General features: G+C 49.4%; 1 protein-coding gene across 3 annotated transcripts in view; it reads left to right on the top strand.

Annotated features, from left to right (window-relative positions):
• Positions 1-25,298, top strand: part of vps13b (vacuolar protein sorting 13 homolog B) — a 256,357-nt gene that overhangs the window by 202,059 nt on the left and 29,000 nt on the right. For 2 of the 3 annotated variants that reach the window (XM_028981926.1, XM_028981927.1), the window contains exons 37-43: positions 1,041-1,243; positions 3,203-3,410; positions 5,806-5,990; positions 10,330-10,526; positions 11,620-11,801; positions 12,318-12,676; positions 16,069-16,230. In XM_028981926.1, the coding sequence (XP_028837759.1) occupies positions 1,041-1,243; positions 3,203-3,410; positions 5,806-5,990; positions 10,330-10,526; positions 11,620-11,801; positions 12,318-12,676; positions 16,069-16,230 (1,496 nt within the window). Of the gene's footprint in view, positions 1-1,040; positions 1,244-3,021; positions 3,411-5,805; positions 5,991-10,329; positions 10,527-11,619; positions 11,802-12,317; positions 12,677-16,068; positions 16,231-25,298 lie in introns of those variants that run through there. The other variant, XM_028981928.1, reaches the window with a different exon arrangement.

Raw genomic sequence — 25,298 nt, 5'->3', positions numbered from 1 at the left:
CCCATCATTAAGGGTTAGTGAGCAGTGGGCAGCCATGAGTACCTTGATCAAGGGCACCTCAGTGGCACCCTGATCATTTGGGGTTCGAACCCATTACGGGTCCAGCTTGGCAACTTGGTGAAACCGTTCCTCTCTCAATTTTTCAGTGTTGGGATCAGATGATAACCGCTGGTCCATTTCGGATCGTTCGCTCCCTCCCTCACCACGCTAATTTGTGGGAACGCTTGGATCTCGAAGCTCAGCTCCTGTTTGCGCGCTCTCGCCACTCGGCCAGCCATCTCCGTCCGGTGCGGCCAGTTAGCGGAATTATGAAGGCTGTCGTCGCCGCAGCCGGGTCCGCATGGCTTGGGTCAGCTGTTCGGTCGGTGGAAGAACCGCGTCACGCCGGACGGGGCTGGAGCAAGACGGGGGTTTCCCCAGAGCTCTTCCCACAAAGGCCCGCCAGCGGTTTCTCTTTCTCGCTCTTGCGTGAGCGCGGTGTCATAAATAACCACCGTGCCTGGATACCGCGCTGCATAACACGACAGCGAGGCCTTAAATATTACGTTCATTTCTGCCACCGAGTAAGATGGCCAGAGGGGGGCGGCCGCTTTTTGGCGGAACGTCCGAGCTGAACCGCGAGTCTTCACTCCAGCTGTGGTCCATATCCGAGCGTTTATTCCCGGGAAATATTACTCAGCACGCAGGGGCGAGCGTGCCACCGACCTGGGCTCCGTGTCTGGTGACGGGTCTCCTAAGTCACCGCTGCTTGTCACTGGCTCATGCCGGGGAGAAGAATGTTTCTTCTAGCCGGTGTACAGGACATCTGCTGCAACTCCGCACACGATGTTACACAACAGTAGTTGAAAAGATGTCTCTGCTAAGAGTCGTTTGACACCAAAAACAAAAGCTGGAGTGATTTATGTCCGTCCTTCTGTTTCTCATCTGCAGGTCTCTCAGGTCTCCTCTGCGTCCTTCCAACTTTCTGTCATTCTGCCTCTCTCTCGTGAAGCGTGAGGCTGGTGTGCGTGATGTGAATTCCTCCATCTTCCCCCTTGCAGGCGGCGTGCAGTTGGCCTCTGTGGTGGTGGAGGTGCAGGACCTGCGGCTGAAGACCGGCCTGAGGGACCGCAGTCGGCTGCTGCTGGGCCCGTTCGGCTGCGGTGCCGAGGTGGAGGCGCGCTGGTGCCGACACAGTGCCAGCCCTGGGCCTGAGTCCGGTCCCCCCAAACTGCTGCTGGACCTCAAGGGTGGCCTGCTGCAGGTACAGCCTGAGCATTATCTCATTATCGGACAAATGATCTGTATACAGGTCATTATCTGAATAAATACAAAAATATTATCTGAATAAATGATTTGATTGTAGATTTACAGACTACACCAAGCTGAAAAGTACACACCCACACATAATAAAACCCAAAACGTTGAAAGTGAAAGTGAAGTGACTGTCATCGTGACCCAATGCAGCACAGCACACGGTGTGACACAACGAAATGTGTCCTCTGTTTTTAACCATCACCCTTGGTGAGCAGTGGGCAGCCATGACAGGCGCCCAGGGAGTAGTGTGGCGTTTCGGCATTTGTTTCCTAACCTGCTAGGCCAGTAGCCTAGCGGGTAACACACTCGCCTATGAACCAGAGGACCCAGGTTCAAATCCCACTTACTACCATTGTGTCCCTGAGCAAGACACTTAACCCTGAGTCTCCCCAGGGGGGGACTGTCCCTGTAACTACTGATTTTAAGTCGCTCTGCGTAAGGGCGTAAATGTTAACTGACAACCTCAGTAGTGGGATGACATTGTTTCCTGAACATCAATTCTTAGACTTTTCACAGTGAGACAAGCCACTCTACCTCCATGCTTGGTCATAGTTGACTAGCTGGGAAAGGAAGCAGACCCGTAATCGGAAGGTTGCTTGTTCAAATTCAGAACCGTCAAGGTGTCACCGAGGTGCCCTTGATGAAGGCACCGTCCCCACATACTGCTTCCCGGGCGCCTGTCATGGCTGCACACTGCTCACTAAGGTGGTGGGTTAAATGCGGAGGACACATTTCGTTGTGTCCCCGTGTGCTGTGCTGCAGTGTTTCACAATGACAATCACCTGCTTTCACTTTTCACTTTACTAGCGATTTATTTCTACTGTGCTTCTGGACCATTCTGAATCAAACTGGCTGCATCTTTTTAAAATCCCACAAAAAGCTCAATCCCACTATCTGCATTGTTCTTGGAATTCGGGTTTTGAATTTTGCTGACAACTTTTGTCGGCTTTTCCTGCCTAGCCTACTCTTCTGAGCACCATTCATTATTTAGACACAGTACTCCAACACATTGTTCTGGTTTTTGTGGTTGGTTGTGCATTTCCACTGCTTCCTTTATATTCCCCAGAGCTCCTCTTCTCCTCATTTTCTTTCCACTCTAGCTTTCTTTAATCCCATGTATCCCATTTCCCTTATTTCTATTCTTTTTAAGTCTGTATTAAACACCCTTTACGTTTACCCCATGGTATGTTCTCACACCTCCACGCTTAACCTCTGCTGCCCGTAACCCATCCAGTATGTACAGTTCACGCCACTCCCAGTCTTACACCCACCAGAGCCTACCTCACTTCCCTTTTGTTCATTCCAGACTCTGATTCACCTAAAATTCCCTTCTGTTGGCCTCCCCAAATCTCCATCCATGTCCCTCCCTGAGTGTGCTTTTTCTTTTTTTTTTCAGTAGCTAAAGGTGCCAGCATTCCGAGAGTAGGCGGAATATTACCCACAGCGAAAAGTCCCCTCTTTAATGCATAAATACATCCCAGCTTGAAAATTCCACGTGGCTTGAGGGGAGTGTTCTTCAGGGTTTCCATAATGCTTTTATTGCGTGCCATTGACGGGGAGATCACTTACAACTCAACACTCAATACGTAATCATACATTTTCTTCTGGAAATATGGGCATCCGTGTTGTTTCCTAATCAACTCCTGTGCTAAAACCACCAGTATTTCTTCTGATCCGCTGCAAAACCTGAAAAATCCCCGAATGTTCCTGTTTTTTGGTTTGCAGCTCTGTGTGTGAACTGTTCTACTTGAGTTTTCTGACTCTGAGATTCCTGCTCCCCCAGCCAAACCCGAGCTGCTGGATGAGAAGGACCGGGGAATACCACTGCACTTCTGGTAACAGTACGGCACAGTGTTGATGATAAGAAGGCCCTCACCGTGCTGTTTTTCTGTCCATCAAACTCCAGGTCTTCTGGGGCCAGGAGCACATGAACTGCCTGGTGCTGATACAGGACCACCTTCAGAGTTACCTGCCCAAGGACAGCGGACCCGAATTGGCAGAGGAGCAGCAACCCACCAGCAGGCCGCCCACATCTCCCACCCTTCACCTGTCCAGAACGGAGCACAGCTCTGATGACCTCCGCACCGGCCTCTTCCAATACATCCAGGACCCAGGTGATCACCAGAGACCCCCACCCCACTACCAAATCAGATTCATATTCCATCAGATTCTTCACATCATCAGGACATTGCTATCTACATTTACAGCATTTATCCTTCCCCCCTAGCTAACTTAAGTGTATGCAAAATGTATGAGAACTTTTAAAATCTCTTTGGAATATAAGAATTCAATGTATTGTTGGAGACCGGTACAGTTTGGAAGCTGGACATAACAATTTCACAACACGTTTCTTTTTTTGCTAGAAAGACCCTGTATCAGCTAAGATAATTGGTGAAATGTCCTTTAGATGTAAGAAATGCATCCTGCACACATGGAACCAGCAAAACCCACCAGCATTCAATTGATTTAAATAAATCTTGTACAAAATGTTATGGCTGGAAATGCATACTTATTATTTCAAAGAGACAGGTGATTTTGGACCTTTTTTTGGACCTCTGACCACCTGCATTACTTGTACTGTGCACTTTTGAAGTTACTTACAGTGTTTGGGAAATGTCTTTTTCTTATAGAGGGGTTTTTTTACATTCACATTTACATTTACAGCATTTATCAGATGCTCTTATCCACTTACAATCAGTAGTTACAGGGAGAGAGCCACCCTGGAGCAACTAAGGGTTAAGTGTCTTGCTCAGGGACACATTGGTAGTAAGTGGGATTTGAACCTGGGTCTTCTGGGTCATAGGCAAGTGTGTTACCCACTTACCCACTATATAAAAGTGGAACATTTACAAGTAACCAATTGGGCGACATAGGCAATAACATTAATTTTTTTTTACCTGATGTGTAAATAGGACAAAAATGCTGGTGATAGATCATGGCTTCGGCTCTGCCCATAATCTGTTCAATTCTTGGTTTCGTGTCCCTCTGATCTGAGTCACTGTTCTTGGTTACATTTAAGTTCAGTACAAGCACCATGCTGTTTGCATCCATTATGGCCAGAAAAAAACATGTCCCCTCCACTCTCCTCCTGACATGGCCATCTCCATCGCAGGGTAGAGTAGAGTAGAGTAGAAGGATCCTCTTCAGGGTCTGTGCTCCCTGGATAACCGTGTCCATGCCTTGGACGTGTGTGTGTGTGTGTGTGTGTGGAACAGCTGTCCCAAGCTGTAGAAGCCGATAATGAGATGCAGAACGAAAACAACCCTCCATCACAGCGACTGCAGACGTACTGTTGACGCAGCAGAAAACAAAGAGCTGGTGGCTCTGTGAAAATAATACATCATGTGCACCTTCAAGCAGGACCACAGATCACCACGAGATGAAAGCCGCCCACTGCCAGGGTACAATTATATGGTCTGCAACACATTTTCTGGAACGAGCGCTTCAGTGTTTGGGCCCTTGTGGACAACTGAAACAGCCGCCTGACAAGCGCAGATGGAATGCAGTCGAATTAAGTGGTAGCTTTTGTTTTTCGGGGGGAAAAACACAATTAAAAGAAAATAAATGGTTGAGGGTCCTGGCCGCCAGTCAGTGTTATGAATGACAAATACACTATTGTGTTTTTGTAATGAGATGCACAGTGATTGACTTACATTAGAAAGTTGTTGTTTTTTTTTTCCACTTCCTCCCCAGTCTAGTGCCGACCCCTGCCTCTAGATCTGGCAAGTTCTGCTCCGAAGGGAACATCAACAACAACAACATTTATTTCTTATATAGCCCAAAACCACATACAATATGTCTCAATGGGCTTTGACAGGCCCTACGTTGACACCCCCCACACTTTCTGCACCCCTGTTTGATAATAATTTGTCCAAGAAAAAGAAACTGTCCAACAGGTGTGGTGGTGGGGATCTGTCCATGTTTGAGGTACTGGACAGTGCAGAGCAGCTTTTAGTCCAGTGTCATTTGAAGATCCCTGAAGCTTCAGCCGTTATGGCGTTTGTGGCTGTGGTGCCCCTGTGGTACATTTCATGTTGGTACGTCTCAACAGCAGGTCATTGCCAGGAACCAGGACCTAGAGTATTTAGATCAGATTAAACTCCGGTGGCTGGGACTGAGTGGTTATGGTAGATGCCTCGGTGCATCAATGGCCCCCCAATGTAGGACAGCGTGGCTTGAAAATACCATGATGTCGTGGTATATGTGTGTTTAAACTGTTTCACTGGAATGCATGGCTAATGTGGGATAATAAAGCGGACCCGTAATCGGAAGGTTGCCACTGAGCAAAGTACCGTTTCCACACACTGCTCCCTTGGCACCTTCCATGACTGCCCACTGCTGACCAAGGGTGATTAAATGCAGAGGACACATTTCTTTGTGTGCACCGTGCAGTGTTTCACAATGACAATCACTTCACTTGTGTCTTTAGACTGGACGTAAATATTGAACAACCTTTCCTTGGCCAGTAACCATTAGTTGATGTTGATGTACTGTGTTTCTGTCTTCCAGCCTCTCAGAAGCTGCCAGGAGCCCATGAGGTGGTATTTTACAATGAGACTGACGACAGTCCCGGGGTCATGCTGTGGCGGTACCCGGAACCCAGGGTGCTGACCTTTGTACGGATCACCCCTGTGCCCTTCAACACGACCGAAGACCCAGACATCAGCACCGCAGATCTGGGCGATGTTCTGCAGGTAGGAGCCGTCTTCATACATGTTACATAGGGTGAAGCCCTGCAGCACTTCTTCACACATCCTGGAGCATCTGCATCAGGCGTAACGTTCCGAAACATTTCAGAGGAGAAAATAACGATTCACGCTGTTTAGTTTGCATATGATGCATGCAAGCTATACACAGTCTACAAATGTCACCACCCTTTTAACAGAGCTGTGTTAATCATTCTTAATCATTGTCCCACGGACGCGGCCTGCCGGACTTACCGGTCCGTTGTCTCAGCAGATGTGAGGTGGAGTGAACAGCGACTCTCCACTACAGCCACTTAGCTCATGTTGTTTGGTGCAGGAGTGAACGTTGAGTGTCATTCCTGACAGGTGAAGGATTTTCCCATTTCTCTGGGACACTGTGCTGTTAGATACATGTAATGTAACTTATGTCCAGGTTCTGTTGTTCGGCAGTGTCTAATTTTTAAATAATTCATGTTGGACAGAGGTTTAGCCTTTGTAAACGAGGTTGGATTTTGGCAGACTGAACCAGGAGGGAATATCTTCCCATCTACTGAGCATCTCTGAGCATCTCTCAGTTTCTTTCTTTCCTGTTCCTGCCATCCCTCAGTCCTTTATCAGTCAATAAGATCATTTTCCTGGTGTGTCCAAGTGGAGACACTGTAAGGTTACAAGGTGTTGCAGATGTTTGTCCCTTGTATCTGCAGACTTCTTAAGCATCCTTTTGCCTGAAAGACCTGGAGGGGGTTGAGAAGGAGAAGGACAGTCTCAGCATCTGTAATCTGATACACTATCAGTGAAAGACTTTTTTTTTTTCCCCTCCTGACCCGATGAAAAGAAATTTTGGGGGAAATGCTGACAGTCAACACACGGAGCGAATGTAGCTTCGTCCCGCCAGTCTTCATCTCCGACAGGCGATGGGCAAAGCGTGGGACGGGTGCTTGGACCGAGCCGATGACGAACATGTGGTTTCCAAATCTCTCCCCACCCTCTGTCTTTTTTTTTTTCCTCTCAGCTGTCTGGCATGGATGAGTCTCCTTTGACAAATCTTTTAACAGGAATCAGGTGCGAGGCAGAGCAGCGCGGGAGCTGCTGAAAGGAGGAGGCCAGGCTGTCATCCGTCAGCAGCCAATACCATCCATCCACCATTCCTCCACACAGCACATGCCATGATCTCCACTCAGGCATACAGCATCATCTGGATATCAGACAGGCGATCCGGTTTCCGCTTCGATGCACCTTGCGCTCTTCCTCTTTCTTTCTTGTGGTGCAGAGCCCGTCTAATACATAGCTCCGAAATGCATTGATTGTGATTGGTCCACACAATCTGAAATCAGGTCCCCCCCGTGGTTCAGCGAACCCTGATCTATATATTTAATGTGTACAATAGACATAATTCATCTTTTTTTTGCCAAAATAATCAATTTTTCAGAGTTAATAAATTAAGATATAAATAGTATAAATGATATAGTATTTATATGGAATACTTCATCATCAGGTGGTCCTGCCTCACTTTTTTTTTTTGTCACACATATGTGTGTATGTAACACTGTCCCTTGGGGGACTTGAAGTCAGCTTCTTGCTGGTTAAAATCATTGAACTACATAAATATATGCGTGTCCACAGTTGTAGTAAAATCAGAGGAATTTATTAGGCCGTGCTTCGGCATGGAGAAGTATCATATTTCTGGGGGTTTCAAAGGAGTGACAGATCTGTAATTATTAGACATTGGATATGTTTTACGAATGACTCTCACACACACTTCTGTGCCCTGTTTTTCATACGAACGCGAGTGTGTTGGCGGAAGGGGTTTTTGAATAGGGCCCTTTGTCATGATCCCACTCATTGTGCTCCCAGATTTAATTGAGTTCAGCCCTTGCATTGGAGCAGCTTTGTTTGCTTTTCTTCATGGAGGAATACTTCAAAAGGCTTCAATTAATACATTTTTTAAAAATTTGACTTCTCAGAGGTTGAAAAAGTCCGGAAATGCAGTCATAAAAGTCGGGAAACAGGAGAGAGAGGGGAAAAAACTCAGTAGGAATTCCATTTATTTGCTGTGGAGTGGAAGGAGGATGGAAAGTGAAGTGCAGCAGTCATTTCTCAGGACTCTAAAATTACCAGGCAGCCGTATGGAGAGAAACATGGGTCTTTAAAACTGGGTCTAAATCAGTCTCTGTATTTTCACCCCTCTTTCATTGTCCATGATCAACCCACTGTTTGTTGTGAATTTCACTCATTTTCGCCCAGGTACAGAACAATGCGTTTTAGCCAAATATTTTACTGCATTATTTAGAATTTAATATATATGCATTCTTGATCAATGTGTTCTGCTGAAATGCCTTCAAAAATGTAATACTGAGCTTTCCAGACCACTGAATGAGCACAAGAACAATGTTACGATTGCATGCCGATGCAGGTGAGCATCTCAGCGCTGCTCCTCCATCAGGCCACACAGCACGTTTCCTGCTGCTCCAACTCTGCCGTCCCCAGAGCCGATCAAATTTGCATTCTATAAAATCAAGATTTCCTGCATTTAAATAGTTGCGGTTTCACAACTGGTTCCAGCATCTCAGGAGGGAATTGGACACACTTCCATTAGTCAGAAGGCCAAGTGTTGCACATTCCGTTTTAAAATGGGCTAGCATGGAGAGGAATAGAAGAACTGAGAGTACAGGTGTGTCTCGGGCAGAAGGAACCTCTGTTTCTCAGTCCTGAAGGTCTTTTTAAACAGGTATCTCTTTCTGCCTTGCTTTTCCTCCTATCTGTTCATCTACTTCTCCTTTTTCATACTCCTACCACACCCACCACACACACCCTTCCATACAGCGGTCTCCATAGTTGAAAAACAGGGACCAACCAAAGGGATTAAATTAGCTCAGTTTTAAGAAAATAAGTCCAAATTCTTGGAGACAGACTTTGTTTTTCGCTCTCATGGAACCGTTCATCCACTCCCCATCTTGGCCCGCGCTTCCCACAATCCCTTTGTCCCCTCCTGGGCTGCTGGCGTGGCCTCGCTCGGGGTGCCATGGCCCCAGATGAACCTCCCCGCCGTAGTGTGGCATGTGTGTCATGTGCAGCTGGCGCTGCAGTCATTGTTATTAGTGCTTCTCATTGACGCCCCGTTTTATTTAGCTCTACTTAGTCACATACTCATTAGCCTCAGCACAAGCACGACTTCCCAGGGAAGCCAGTCCGACGGCCAGTAGGTGGAGTTGGACAGCCAAAGCACATATTATTTCAGCGGGACAGTTTTTCAAACAGCAGTGCATTAGTCACAGCCGATGTGCCGCGAAAGCATGGGACGGTGCGTGCGTGGTTAATTAGATCGAGAAGAGCTTTGCACCTCATTCATCGGGGCGCCGCCCCGAAAAAGTTTACCCTCGCGGAGAGAAAACAGAGAGAGCAGAAGATCCCGTGTCGTGTTCGGGCCATTAATCAAAATGGCCTCCTCATTACATCACGCGGGCCGACGTTTGTCCAGGCCGATGTCAGTTTAATTAGTCTCGCTGGTGAGTGCGGTGTGTCCGTGAACGGTTCAGACCCCAAAAAGCGGAATGCATGGGAGGGTCTGGCCGAAGCGTACATGTACGGGGGGGATTTGGCGTTTTCTGGACCGTGTGCATGCAGTGATTGAGAGAGCGATGGAGGAGAGATAGGTAAATAAACCACCGCGCCGGTACCTTTCCATAAACACAGCCCTTGGACACGCTTACACATGTGCCGCACGCACACACACATGTGCACACCCCTCCCCGCGGCATGCAAGGTATTCCGAGTTTTCTCCCCCGTGTTTACGCGATCGTGTACACACAATCAGGCCGAGCCGGAGACGTTGTCCAGATGGCTGTGTGGGAAGGGAAGGGTTAAATGGCGTCAGGTGGATGCAAAGCACGAACCTACCTCCTCAAACCACGAAACTTTCCGGCCCGCGGGTCAGGTGCTAAAACGCGGCCACGCCCACCTGGCTTCACTCCGGCCACCAGGGCTTGGGTGCTCGGCGGGGTCCTGTTCACTTTTCGTCACGAGGCGGAGGACGGACAGGGACCACACACTGTGTGAGTGAGACCCTAATGAAAGGACATTGGTTTGGGGCGAAGCGGTGGTAGACGAGTAGCTAACTGTTGCTGAGGTGGAGGAGGGAGTAGCATCATTACTCGCCTTCAGGGCCTAAAGGAGAGGTGAAGATTTCCCTTTTTCTCTTTCTCTCCGTCACACCGTGGCCAGAAACGATTAGCGCTGATTATTTAGCTGTTCCTAATGTATGGCGTGAAAGATTAGCATCCTGCTTGGTTCATATTATGTGCATTTGTGACACACATTGTGTGTGTGTGTGTGTGTGTGTGTGGCACAGGTTCCCTGCAGCCTGGAGTACTGGGATGAGCTCCAGCGGGCCTTCGTTCCCTACCGCGACTTCAGCCTATCAGAGAGCAGCGCCTGCGAGCTGCAGCTGCCCAGCCTCGCTCTGTCCAACGAGCAGAAGGAGCTGGTGGCCTCCGACCTCTGGAGGGTCGTCCTCAACAGCGCGTCTGACGGGGCCGACGAGCAGAGGTCAGCGTTTCCCCCGCCGCCGGGCCGGCAGAGTCGGTCGCTCCGCCGCACACATCTGGCCGGCAGCAGCTTGGATGGGGTTCAGATGAGCCCACTGAGATTTCCCAGCACACCAAGCTGCTGTCATGGCTCATCCGGATTCCTTCCTGCTTACCTTGAGTGTGTCTAATTTGAACGGAGGGAGGAGAGGTGGGCGGAGGTAGAGGAAGAGGAGTCGAGGGCCTTCGGCGCGGCCCCTGTGTGCCTTCAGCTCCCAGGGCAAGGCCGACCGGCCAAACCCCAGCGTGCTTTCACGCCTCCCCTCCACTCTTCTTTTTTCCCTGTAACCGAACTGCCAAGCCCACATTCTGTGTGGGTTTAGGAGCTCCAGAGGACTTGAATGGGAGGAATAAGAAAACATGTAAGGGAAGAAGTGGCGGGAAAAAAAAAAAAAAATCCCCGTCCCGCGAAAAACAAAATATACATCTGCACTTCATTATAATCATACTGTGCTCAGTACATTTCCTTTATGTTGCAATTGTTTGTCCTTTTTGATCAAAACTCATTACCTTCCTTAACTTCCTGCAGTCGGTTTCTGCCGCAAAATCAGGGAAAAAAAGTAGGAGAGAGACCGTGATCTCTGCTGCCAACTGGGAGTCGAGGAAAAACTGGGAACATGTGATTCTTATCATTTTACGGAGCCGTGCCCCAGCCATTAACCCCCCCACCTCTCGAGGTTTCCTGCAGAATTTGAATGCTGAAGTCATAGTAGCTACAAATTACAGAGCAAATGGTCATTTAGCTCAATTACGCAAACGTTCATGTTTATGTGCCGTGACATGCAAATAATGTGCAGCGGCGACCTCCCCCCCCCCCCCCCCCCCCCCCCCCGAGCAGCGTACCTGGCGCCGCACACTCCCCACGCTCCCCACGATGCCCTCTAGCAGCGCAGCTACTGCACTCATCGCGCTCTCTTCCTGCATATAAGCAGCGGATGCCGGCCTGGAGTTTCCTTCGTCTGCTTTTAATCATAAAAAATAATAGGGTTTTTAGGTTTATCTTGTCTTTAAGCAATGGCTACGTACCCAGCATTCTTTGTTGCTGTCTTCCTTAGCTCAGACAGTGACTCCGGCTCCCAGGTCCCTTGTGACCAGTTGGTGTCGCCCACTGCCCTGGCGGCCTGTACCCGCGTGGACTCGTGCTTCGCCCCCTGGTTTGTGCCCTCGGTGGGCATCTCCCTGCAGCTGGCGCACATCGAGATCTGCCTCTGCCACCACCTAGAGCAGCTAGGCACAGGTACGAGTCGGCTTTTATTTTAGTGGATCCTATTGGCTGTGTTAGAGCTTGTGGCTTACGTTTTTGCAGAAAACGTTCTTTGTAGGCAAATTCTTGAAATCCAGTGTTGTCATCCATACTCTCTTAATGCATTTTGCACCCTTTAGTACCCTGTGTGGCCAAAAATGTACACGCACAATAAAAGCCATAAACCCGTCATAATTCAATATTATTTTCTTTTTACAGAAATCACAATTTTCAGGATTTTAACAGTTTATTTGCCAGGTTAATGCTTTTATTGATTTATTTGTTTAGAAAATTGTCAGTCTCATCACTCTATGTATTTGTTTATGGTGAGATGACAGTAAAGTTCACTTTGACTTGACTTAAATATAATATATATAATATTGCATATATATATAATATGTTTATCACACACACACACACACACAGTTGTTATCTAATATCTATGTTTTTTGCATTTGTTGTTAATCTGTGTAGATTGTATGAAATTGTGTGGGAATTCTTATGTCTTAGTTCCAAGCCGGAAGCTCCGTCCCTTCCAGTTGGACAGAAAGTTGCCTCAGGAGCAGGAGTACATGCGGATCGGCCTGCGGGAGCCGCGCGCCTACATGCGGCAGTGGAGTGGGCAGCGCCCTGCCCAGCTGTGCCGGGATCTGAGCTTCTCCGCCGAGCTGGACTGCCAGCTGTTGGAGTACCGCAACCTGACCCTGCGGCCCCTGCTGAAGCCCTTCACCCTCGGAGGCCAGGCGGCCGCCACCCAAGGGCCCGGGCGCCGGCTGCTGGACTGCAGCGTGTTTGTGGAGCCCGTATCTGCCAGCGTCAGTCAGCACATGGTGCACACGCTGGACACAGCGCTGCAGTGCTGGCAACAGGTGAGACGCATTCTCCTCAGATTCAGTTCATCAGTCCATGTCAAGGTTGGGCCTTGTGGGTCATTTTTTGACCGTCCCTTTACCCAACAAAACATGGAAATCAAATAAACGTCTCCATAGATGTGCGAAAAGGGAGCAGTGAAACGCTGGATAGGATCAGCTAAGCAAACATCCACCGGCCCGCAGTCGGCACAGCAGCTCGCCGGTGCTGGTCAGAGCGGTTCCTGGTAGCCAGGATGGGTCTGTGTGAACTCCCGCCTGAGAAAACATGGTAAAAGCGTGCGGTAACACCTGCCAAGGCCTGGTCTGGCGTGAGCGCCAGCGCTGCTGCACTGACTCATGTATATGAGTCCAGCGAGAGGATTTCTATAGCCACGCTACGTTATTTAAATACTGAACAAGGTTCTGTAGAAATATGCAACTTTCATTTCATTTATTATTAGTACATTACCACTTTAACATTTCTTATGTTGTAATTAATAATACCCCATAACAACTGTGTAATTGACTATGGGACACATCATATAATATTACGTAAAGTACCCCAAGGCACAATTTCCTGCATGTTGTGTTGAAGTCAGTTCAGCTGTGGATCTCAAGCGTCATTCAGGGGACGGGGACCTCAGAGGAGACGCTGGTTCCCTTTAGCTGCAGTCAACGCACCGTAGGCGCCCCATTGCCTGGGTCAGGCGGAAATTTAATCTACTATAAAAGGCATTGAAACGTTGGGCCATTTCTGAGAACCTGTGAACAGAGAATTCCAGCCCCCTTGTATAAAGTAAACCTCGCATGTACAGTTAAACCCGGGCCCTGGGTTCAAGGTGCGGGTCTGAGGTGTTCCAGGGAAGTGGTCCATCTCGATTGAAACGGGGACATTCACATCTACAGCAGCATCTACCAGACGCCCTTATCTAGAGCGACTTACAATCAGCAGTTACAGGGACAGTTCCCTCCCTGGAGACACTTAGGGTTAAGTGTCTTGCTCAGGGACATGATGGTAGTAAGTGGGGTTTGAACCTGGGACTTCTGGGTCATAGGCAAGCGTGTTACCCAATGTTACTACCACCCTACCAGGGGGGACCAGGGGGAATGTTAACATTCATACCACAGAGGAGCAGGCTGGCCTAATTGGTGCCGGTATTTGCTGCTTCCTGGTGTCAAGGCTGCATTTTACTCATCAGTTTTACTGATACACTGGAATACACTTACGTTCTGTTACTCTACCGTATATTTTACCGGTGAAATATTTGCCACACCGCTCCCCTGCTATGTTCCCTCCACTGGTTTCCTGTAGCTGTCCACATCAGATTCAAAATGCTGATCTTTGCCTACAAAGCCAAGGCAGGGTCAGCAGCCTCCTACCTCAGATCTCTCATCACTCGATCTCTCCGAATCTCCGGCATTGCTCAACTGGTACCACCATCTCTCAAGGTACTAGGAAAGCATTCCTCCTGTCTTGGCTCCTAGGCGGTGGAATGAACATCCAGTAGATGTTCCAACAGCTGGGTCATTAAAGATCTTCAAACGCCAACGGAAAACCTTCCTGGTTAGAAGATATTTGGACACTCCCTGTTCAATATTTAATGTTATGTGATCGGGGTTTTCGGTGATGGATATTTCAAGCACTTGTGTAAGTCGCTCTGGATAAGAGCATCTGCCAACTGCTGTAAATGTAAAATGTGTGTGAGATTATTCGTCTTTTTTTTTTTTGTTAGACTAGACGTGCGGTAATGGAATACACTTCCCTGCCTGTTAAGGGATTCCGCCTCTGCCCTCCTGGGCCTGGTAAGATGGTGGTTACCCCAGACGACAGACAGGACCGGCTGATTATTAAAATATCTCCCTGTTTATATTTGTGCTTATAAAAAGTATTGATGGACACAAAGAGCTTAGCGTTTGTGGCTCGTGACCGTTTTGATCCCCGTATCGCATGGCCCCATGAATTCACCCGGAAAGCCGATACCGTCAGAAGAGGGCTTTCTGTGGTATCATGAAGATGGCGGGAAGTTTGTAAATCTGCCCGGACCCCTTTCCAGGCCGATATAGCGTTCCACTATAAAAACCAAATGGATTGAGACTCGGTTCACAGCTGTCCCATTGTCCCGAAAGACACTCTGTCCAGCCCTTTTTCTTTCCCACATTCCTTTCTCCCGTATAGTGCGCGGCATTCCCAGCCGTTTTCAATCGCGGAAACAAACCAGCACCAGAGCAGGCTTGGCAGTAAAAGCCGCTGCTTTACCGTGAAGCCTCCCTTTCTCCGCCTTTCCCTGCCCTTACAAAGCGACCCCAGGTTCTGTTTGGACGCGGTTCCGCCGAGGTCGTGGAGTAGCCGTCACCTGGGGGGCGCAGGGTCACCGGTGGATCTCACCAAGGTCTTGGAACGTGCACAGGTTGACGCGGGTTGGAAACATTTTTGTTCCTTTTAAATGATTATTATTTTTGTAAACCAATTGAACGTCCTCTCCCGCTGAGGTCTCTTGGATGATGTGTCTCCAACAGCAAACAAATTAGGTGTCCCCATTACACACCGGCAAGGTGACGTTAGCGCTGGGCAGCCGGGGGTTCACATGAGCGCCTGTAATGATAGGGGAGCCCTGGCAGTGTCGTGTGGGAGTTTTTGTTTAAGGAAAAACACGCACCACCCCCCACCCCCCACGGTATGTCAAGATTGATGGTTCGTTTGCGGTGACTGGCAGGGTCAAATGAGCCTCGCGCTAATCACGCTGAAAGCAAGTTATGCGGTAATTTGACATTTGACGTCATGTAAAAATCTTGTTTATTGGAGGGAAGTGCGCTGCCAGTTTAGTGCAGGGAGAAGCTGGAAAACGGCGTGACGGTAGAGAGTCTTGGGCCGGCCAGCGCCGGTTCGCGGCCACAACATCACTCACTCAGAGCCCGTGGAGGGGACGGTCGCCCACAGGATATCCAGTGAAATGCCATGTTACTCACCCATAACCACGCACCCCTGCACACTTTCCACCGTGCACCGCGGGAGCGGCATGTAGCCTACAAACCAGAAGACCACAAAGTCGCAGGTTCAAATCCCACTTACTACCACTGTGTCCCTGAGCTGGACACTTAACCCCGAGTGTCTCCAGGGGGGACTGTCCCTGTAACTACTGATCATAAGTCGCTCTGGATAAAGGCGTCTGATAAATGTGGTAAATGTAAATGAACCAGAAGACCCAGGTTCAAATCCCACTTACTACCACTGTGTCCCTGAGCAGGACACTTGACCCTGAGTGTCTCCAGGTGGGACTGTCCCTGTAAATACTGATCGTAAGTAGCTCTGGATAAGGGCGTCTGGTAAATGTGGTAAATGTAAATAAGGTTCTAACAGATGCTTCTGCGGAGGTCACACCCTCTCTCTCTCTCTCTCTCTCTCACTGTAGAACCTGAACCCCGATGCCGAGGAGCTGGTCTTCAGTCACTACGTGATCTGCAACGACACCCAGGAGACGCTGCGCTTCGGCCAGGTGGACACGGACGAGAACGTGCTGCTCTCCAGCCTGAACGGACATCAGTACAGCTGGCGCTCGCACAAGTCCCCACAGGTACCGCAGCAGCGTGGCCAGAGGGGGGAGCCACAAAATCAGGCGGCACTCCTTCTCTCCTTCTCGTCCGTAGCCCGTCTCCCATCAGGAAGCTCTGTTCGCCAGCGCCCCGACAGCGCAGTCAAAGAAGATTAATTAGCTTTAACCCTTTGCGGTCAGGGGTTGTGGAAAGCGTTGTGGGCGATATGTGTGACGTGATGTGGGCTCAGGCGGGGAGCACATGTTCAGTGGGCCACAGTCCGTTTGAGAAAAGACATGAGTGTAATTGCTCGCAGCGTGTCACAGAGTCAAGTCGAATCAGCCGTCACTCGCCATCGCTCGCGGCCACGAACGCGCTATCCCTGCACCGTTCCCCCCGTAAAGCTGGACCTGTGTGGGATTCTTTTTTTTTTTGTTCCTGAGGAACGCAGTCATTGTGCAAAAATCCTACAAGATTTTTTTTTTTCTTCGTTTGCTTCCTGTATGTTGTCATATTAAGCATGTGGTTTCAAGGCACTGGTGATTTGTGGGATGTAGAAAACGAAGATGCACAGAGCCAGAAAGCAGACTCTGCAGGCCTGGAAGCAGCTCAGTGGAGATGCCGTACGCCTCTTCCAAAGTGTCAGTGGCATAAATTATTTTATCACACACTTGGCCAATTGAAAAACAAGCGAGCATGGAAGATGAGTAGATCATATCTCACACCACCTTTTCTATTCCTGTAGTTTAAAAAAAAAAAAAAAAAAACTGCGGCTGGTGCTTGACCCCCAGTGGCCCTCGGGGTTTAGGGACATGAGCGTGGAGGCCTGGCCGGTGAGGGGGATTACCTCATGCCCGGGATATGAGTCTCCAACCCTGGATCCGGAGCTGATCCACCGATAGATGAGAGGCGATCCGGTCCTCTCTGAGCTCCCACGAGTGTCGTCTCGACATGAGATCACTTCGACCAGGGTGACATCAGGGTTTGGGAGGAAGGTGACGAGGACACGGATGAAGAGCTGTGGCCACGGCAACCGTCCAGGGGAGAATGTCCTTTAGCGGGAGGCTTTCTGTTCGCACTCGGCCTGCTGTGTCTGTGAAAAAGCGGTCACTCTTGTCAGCTGTGTGATTCATGTCATCTCCATTCATGTCTCACATCAATAAGCCGTTCTGACCCCGCGTTCTTCTTCCTAACCTTCGACCTCGAACAGTGTACTCTTACCATGAACGCATGAAGATATTCAAGAGGACACGTCCTTTTCTCACCATTGTGAACAATATTCATAAACCATCACTGGAGTTGCTGTCTGAAGTTATGTTTCCTTCACACTCCCAGGAAAAGAAGTACCCATTACTGGCCCATAGAAGGATGCAATCTCTGAATGGACACGCCCTGTAATAATGATCGTATCGTATTATCATATATTGCATAAGAAGTGCAAGAGGTCAAACGTGTCAAAAAGTGTTTTCTTTGTTCTGTGGACCTTCAGCTATAAAGATGATGTTGAAAGTGAAGTGATTGTCACTCTGTATTTACCCGTCACCCTTGGTGAGCAGGCGCCCGGGGAGCAGTGTGTGGTGACGGTACCTTGATCAGTGACACCTTGGCGATTTGGAATTTGAACCCACAACCTTCCGATTACAGGTTATGTTAATGAATATCAGCTGAAACCAGAAGAAACCAGAAAGTAGAATTGCATGAATGACTAGAGTATTCAAAGGATATGAAAAGCCATGTAGGTGAACTCAGTGGGAAAAATACATTATTAATGAAGGGTTTAGTGTTTCGGTGATCTCCGTGATCTCCGTTCTGTGCCAAGAAATGGCAGCTTTCCGTTCAATAAAGTTGCTCTGCCTCTCGGCCCCAGCCTGCCCTGCCGGTGTCTCTCCGTCCGTGACTGTTGTAGGCCCTGCGGTCATTAACCGCCCTGGGGAGTCCCGACCGTGTCCCAGCATCCCTGGTTTTTAGTACTTTTTTTTTTTGTGAAATGCAGGTGAGGAATGCAGGCGATGCGAGCGTCAGGTAGTGGGGCAGCGGGGTCGACGCGGCCTGCTCAGCGTCAGCAGTCAGGCCCTGCATGCCTTCACACTCCGCTCATTTAGCCCTGGTGACTGCGGGGCACCTCGGGGGACCACGCCTGTCAGGGGTGATGTGTGCTTTGCTCTCGCCGTACACCCGGGCTGGGTGTGTTTCTAATTGGGACTGGCGTGGCTTGGGAGAGGAACGTGGTCAGGCTGGAAGATGGCTGACTATGTGGCTCCTCTGGAAGCGGATGCGTGGGGTGGATTCGTGGAAATGGCTGTGGTTGGTGTGGTTATGGGAGAGGGGGGTGTTGATGAGGACCCTGGTGCTTCATTCAATCACAATCACATTTTTAGTCATTCTGAGGAAAATTCGTAATGAGAATAAACCGTGATTTAGTGTCGCAGCTGTGTGGAGCGGATAAACCGCACAGTGCAAGAGAGGGGAAATGGAGGAAGTTGGGTGTCCAAATAGGCCCCACCCCTTTTTAACTGTCGCATATTAACATAATAATAAAATAAAATAAATTCTGCAGTGGATGGCCTAGTGGGTAGGGAAATGGACTCGTGGTCTGAAGGTTGCCGGTGGTCGCCTCTGAGCAAGGTACCGTCCCCACACACGGCTCCTTTCATGGTGGCCCACTGCTCACTAATGGTGACAACAATGACAATCACTTCACCTTCACTTCAAATAAAGAAGGCACGGCTGCTGTTACATCAGCATTGTAAAAATTTGGAAAATACAGCTCTGAGTGAGTTCAAAATGTACGAATGAATGACGGAATTTGTTGAGTTGAGAGACTGAATAATAGAAAGCGAGTGAAGTGACGTTGATGCCAGGAGGGGGTAAAGAGAGAAGACTGAAAGAGTAGAGTATGTGAGGGAGTGAGTTTCAGGCAGTACAGCCACTTCCTGTTGTGCATTTTTCTCTTTGTTCTCGTCTGTCCACTTTCCTCCGATCGTGTTATTGCTGGGAATGAATTGAGCTGTCTGCCTTCAGGGGATTGCAGTATGACAGCGTAAATCTGGCCCCTCACTCAGCACTATTAATGTGAGGGGGGCCACTGTTGGAAATTCCTCGGGGGGGCATTAGGCCCAGACAAGGTGCCAGGCGGACTGATAGATTAACATGCCCTTGACTTTTCCACCGAGGAAACCTGCCCGGCACGCTAATTTCCCTCAGCATGCGTTCTGCCGGAGAGGAAATGAAAGACTTCTATATGATCCGACCCCCCCCACCCAAAAACGGAGAGTGACACATCAAATAAACGTGCGGCCGGTGAAATGCGGCTCTGCTCCGATACGTGTTGCCGGTGTCAGAAGTGGGATTGATGGTGTCTTCTGGGTTGCATTAGGCCGTCTGTCAGGGAGATGGTACGGCCCCCCGAAAAACCATCTGTAGCTTCACCCACATCCCACTGAGCCGCCCATATTAAACACATCAGTCCGTCCATCCGTCGCTGCAGAGCAGCCGCCACACCTCATCCCAGACGCTGTCCAGGGCTACATATCGCATGACGGAGGGTGTGTCAGTGTGTGTGTGTGTGTGTGTGTTGTTACTACTAATGCATACTAATGCATACTCATACACACCTATCTTAACACACACACACACACACACACACTCCCACTCCTGTCCTGCCCGTGTTTACGAGGTGTGAACACACATGCAGTCCCTCTTTGTCTCAGTTTGAGTGAAGCAGCAGCAGCAGCACGACTGGTCTTCAACCTTCCCAAGTTTTCCCACACCACCCCGCTGCTGCGCTCCCTCCACTGGCCTACAACGCCGGACATGGGGTCTCACTGTCCTACCTCAGAGCCCGTATTATACCTCGCAAAGTCTGACTTATATTGTAGGGTGGTAGTAGCCTAGTGGCTATGAACACTTGCCTATGAACCAGAAGACTCAGGTTCAAACCCCACTTACTACCATTGTGTCCCTGAGCAAGACACTTAACCCTGAGTGTGTCCAGGGGGGGGACTGTCCCTGTAACTACTGATTGTAAGTCGCGATAAGGGCGTCTGGTAAATGCTGTAAATGTAAAAAAAAAAACATGACAGAACAAATAAAATGATTTGTATTCATAGTTGTTGCGTAGTTGTAAGTCGCTCTGGATAATGACATCTGCCAAATACCTTTTTTTTTTTTGGTTTGTGTGTCCCTCCTTTTGCCACTGAGCAGCACTCTTCTCCTCCTGTCTGTCCTCCTCTCCCCCGTCCCCAGTCAGCATCTGACAGCCATATTTGTTTTTGTGTGCTATGATGTATACATCCTGTGAAGCGCTGCTCTCGTGATGGGAGGCTGATTCGCCCTTGAGAACAAACGCCCAACTCAAACAAAGGATTAATGTAATTGTCTGTTTGATGGGGGCTGGCGTTTGTGCCTCTGCCCTTCTGTCTTCGTGTCAAGGCTTGACAAGTCAATATGTGAAGCGTTCTGGAGTCTGCATATGATTCTCAGATGCCTTTGTCAGACGGGCCACCACAGTGTTGCCTCTTCACACGCCCAGAAAACACCACATGATGGTGGTAGGGGCCTAGTGGGTAACACACTCGCCTATGATCCAGAAGACCAAGGTTCAAACCCCACTTACTGCCATCGTGTCCCTGAGCAAGACACTTAACCCTGAGTGATAACCGTTTGTCACCGATCGCATATGGAGTTCTCAGCGGTGCCCTCTAGTGGACTCCGCCATTAACACAGTTAATGTGTTCGTATGCGGTTGTCTAAGGAACTGATTCTGTTGGTTCTTACTTTCATTGAAAAGCTTTAAGGACCTTACACAAGTTGGTTCTTGTCCACAGATTTGTTTCCATATATTTAATATTTTTCTGCTAGTTTAAAATTTCTACATTTGCAGGAGCACGACCAGGGTAACAAATGCAGGATGTGATGTTCGTGTGGGTGAAACCTGGCAGGGAATTTCCACTCGGAGAAATTTGAACCAACCACCCGACATGAGGCAGGAAGCCCCACAGCACACGGTCATCAACGAAATCAGGCGCCCGGGGAGCAGCGTGCGGGGACGGGACTTTGCTCAGTGGCACCTTGGCGGCTCGGGACTCGAACCGGCAACCTTCTGATTACGGGTCCGCTACCCTACCCGCTGTAACGATGGTGTAGTTGCCGGAGGCCGCGTACGGTAGTGCGTACACTGGAGAAGACAAGGAGGCCGTTTGTCGCACGCGCTCTGTTTGTGTTGGGACCTGGCGGGGGTGTCGTGTCGGACCCATCCCGTTTTCGTTAGACAGCACTTATGCGGCTTCGCCTTGCCAACAGGGACACTGGCGAGGGACGAAGCGGCCGATCGCGGGTCGTCCTCTCCCCCTCGACGACCGCAGCGGCTCCGAAGACTGAGGCGCTGCCTGACATTCCGCCTGCGGTTTCCCCGGCCGCCGCTCAGACAGTCCTGCCTTTGTCAGGCCGTGTCCACACCGCAGACACTTGTCTCGCTTGGCCCGTCTCCCTCTCTCTGTCTCCCGGACGCTCCGCCGAAGAACCCCCTCCGAATCGTCTGGGCCCGGCGTGTCAGGACAGAGGAATGATGTTTTTTTTTTTTTCCCATGGCTGAACCCCGTCCTGCCGCGTCTCGCCTTTCCCTACACAATGTCCCCCCCCCCCAGCCTGCAGACCGCTTTATTAACTTGCAAATCCCGTTCCCCCCGTCCGGCCTGTTCGCGTCCTCGTCCTGGGCTGTCAGTGGCTCATTAGCCGGGTTGTAGTGAAGGTCCTCCGGGCACGGAGAGGATACTGGGTGTCTACACGTCTCTCACTCTCTCGCTCCACCTCTCTCCATTTCTTTGTCTCCGTCTTGAGGAGGACACGGCGCTTAAAAAGCCAGACTTCTTCCTTTTTTTGTGTGTGTGTTGTTGTCTGTCTGTGTGTGGAGACCTGGTTCGCATTAGGTGTGTGGCTTGCTCTTTGCTCCCCTTTCACAAGACAACAAGGGCCCTGTTTCACACTCCGGCACGTATTCCGGGACAACAATGTAAAGCGGAGGAGAGGGCGGGGGGGCCCGGCATGCTTCTCATTTACCCGCGGCTGAGTCACAGGAACGGGTCGTCGCGAGCCCCTCCGAGGACCCTGGACCCAGGCATTCCTCCACAGCGGCCCACGAGGCGGTCTGGAGAAGACGTTGTCCTGTGTGTCCCCCAGGAGTGGGTGGTGTGTGACAGTAGCAGTTGCCAAGGTTCCTACATGTGTGATTGCAAGACAAGCAGCTATCGCACATTCCTTCATTTCCACCAATCTTCTTCGAAGTCCCGTTATTTCATTTTTGTGCTGCTTTATAATGTCATAAGTGTTTTTTTTATCATTTTTTTCCCCACCATCATGTTTGCCTAGTGACTGTTCGCCGAACTGTCACCCTCCCATGATGAACAACCTGACATGTCAGACATCGACTTTGTGTTACAGGAAATGTCTTATGAAATATGCTGATGAGAAAGCAGAAAAATACCAGGGGGTTGGTCTAGACATTATTCTCGGGAACTTTTGGTTGATTGACTCATTGTGTAATTAACATTGTGGATGTGCCGGCCCTGTGTGTTTGTTTGAACTCGTCTTGTCACCACGGTAACGCGAACGTGTTTGTGTCGTCATGCTGACAGTGCCAGGAAGCTGAGGCATGGAGCGGGGCGCATGTGAAGTACGCCAGACGGAGTCGAACGTGACAGGCCTGCGGTCGGAACCCTCAGAGGGCCATTTGAACTCCTGAGTGCCGCTTTAGCCAATCACACTGCGTCACTTCGCATATTCACCTGTGGTTTGTAATGCAGGACTACAGCCTCCTCCGGCCAATCTCAACCTCGGGTGTCCTTACTCTGACTGGGGCTGTGTCCATAAACGTATTGGGATCATTTGTAATTAGTTAACAAGAACTGTGATTCATGGTTGATAGAATGGTATGCGGTATGAGTGTAGAGAAGTTAAACCTGTATGTAGAAAAACTTTTATAGCAGAAAAACTATTTTTTCCTCAGACGGTGGTGATGTTGCACTTAACCAGGACATTTCGGTTATATACATAATCATATTCTAGAGAGTTGTTCATATTTTGACCTTTTTTGCTCACAGGGAGAAACTCCCTGGGAGAAACCATATGATGAGGGAGTGAGTGAGATCGGGTCCCACTTCCAGGGTGTCAGGACAGGGTTTCTTCAGGGATTTTCAAATGGACCAGTAGCATCATAATGGACACATAATGTACACCATGACACTGGACTTCTCCACGTCTACAACTGTAGGACTTATTATTTTCTTCTTATTGGACAATCACCAACCCTGCACTGACACCACTTGCAGGCTCACTCTACCCTGGAAGGGGGTCCCTCTCTACATCACTCCTTCCCAACGTTTCTTCCTTTCTTTTTTCTCTCTCCTCCCATTTTTTTTTTGGTGGAGTTTTTCCTTGTGTGCAGAAGGGTCAAGTGTGGGGGTGTTAACATTAGGGCCTGTCAAAACCCATTGAGACATACTGTATGTGATTTTGGGATATATAAGAAATAAATGTTGTTTTTGTTGCTCTCGATTTGTTCAAGATAACAGTCCAATAGGTGTAATGGCAAGGTTGGTATTAAGCCCCCAAATTCTGCGTTGGCTCAGTCCATGCCAGAAGGCACTGGAGAGTGCAGAGTAGGTTTCAACCAGTGCTGTGATGGTCCACAGTGTGTGTCCATTATGATGATATCATGGATGACATCACTCATTCACTGTCTTTTGCTTCTTCTTCCTAATCGAGGAACCCAATCAGGAGCCTATCCCAGGAATTTACGACGTCCCCCGGGCACCAGCCCATTCATTCTCACACTCACATCAACAGACGGTTTATACCATTGGACACTGAACATGAAGTTATAACCCATGACCTTGGAGGCAACGACACACTGTGTGGTGTCTAGAAATGTTAATGTGACTGTAATTTACATTTACATTTACATTTACAGCATTTATCAGACGCCCTTATCCAGAGCGACTTACAATCAGTAGTTACAGGGACAGTCTCCCTGGAGCAACTTAGGGTTAAGTGTCTTGCTCAGGGACACAATGGTAGTAAGTGGGATTTGAACCCGGGTCTTCTGGTTCATAGGCGAGTGTGTTACCCACTAGGCTACTACCACCTACCTATAATTTGGTGACGTGGGCCGAGGGGAGTGTCCCCTGTCACGTGTTCAGAGCTGGCATGGCTGAGTATATCCGCTGCTCTCTGATGTGTCCAGTTCGAGCAGGAAGCCAGGAGCTTTCTGCCAGCGGGCGGCTCCCATCGCCCCCATCACACCCAGGGCTCTTAAAGGCGCTTGGGCCGTGCGTCAAAGTTTGTTTTGGAGCTACTTTTGAGAGAAAATGCAAAGAACACAAGGAAAGTGCAGCTATCAAAGAATATTAGTGCTGTGGTCAAGAGAGACGCCCTTGTCCAGCCAACAGAATTATTTGGATATGAGACACAACAAAGGGAACTTAAAAAACATGACCTCATTGCTCCATGTTGTAGTTTCTGCTCAGGTTGAGTTATTGCAGATAAAGTGACAGTCAGCTGACACCTTCAGAGGAAACAGCGTGGCACCGTTTCCCCTCGCAGATGTGCGGCCGAGGTCACAAGACGCCTTTTCGGTTCCAGCCTCCCGCCCCGCTCCCCTCCTTCCCCGGGACGCGGGTCTCTTTTGAAATGAGAAGTGGATCCGCCGGGCCCAGAGCCGGGCTTCAAAGCCTGACGGGCCGCGGCCAAGCCCAGCGTCTCACTGTTTGTCTTTCTGTCTGAGTCACAGTTGCGCGCTGGGCGGATTAACGGACCCGCAGATGTTGAGACAGGCTCGGTTTTCCACAAAGGCATTTGCCCTCATGGAATGGAGCTTGGCTCTAATTTAAAGTTAGCTTTGGGGTGAACCAAAATATGAAGGAGGGGGGGGGGGGGGTGACAGCCAGAAGAATCTGGTCATTTTTCCCTTTAAAATAAAAAATGATTATTATTATTCTTTAATCGTTGTCCCCATTAGTGACCCCACAGCACACTTCACTCCGGGTTTTCTGTTCCCTCATCCGGTCGTGCCGTGTAACTGTCCCGCTGCCTGGCTCCGAGACAAAATAAAACA

This window comes from Denticeps clupeoides, chromosome 5 (genome assembly GCF_900700375.1).
Source record: "Denticeps clupeoides chromosome 5, fDenClu1.1, whole genome shotgun sequence".
In the NCBI taxonomy this organism is placed as follows: Eukaryota; Metazoa; Chordata; class Actinopteri; order Clupeiformes; family Denticipitidae; genus Denticeps; species Denticeps clupeoides.
The sequence above is the reverse complement of the archived record's forward strand: the minus strand, read 5'-3'. Positions and strand labels throughout refer to the sequence as shown.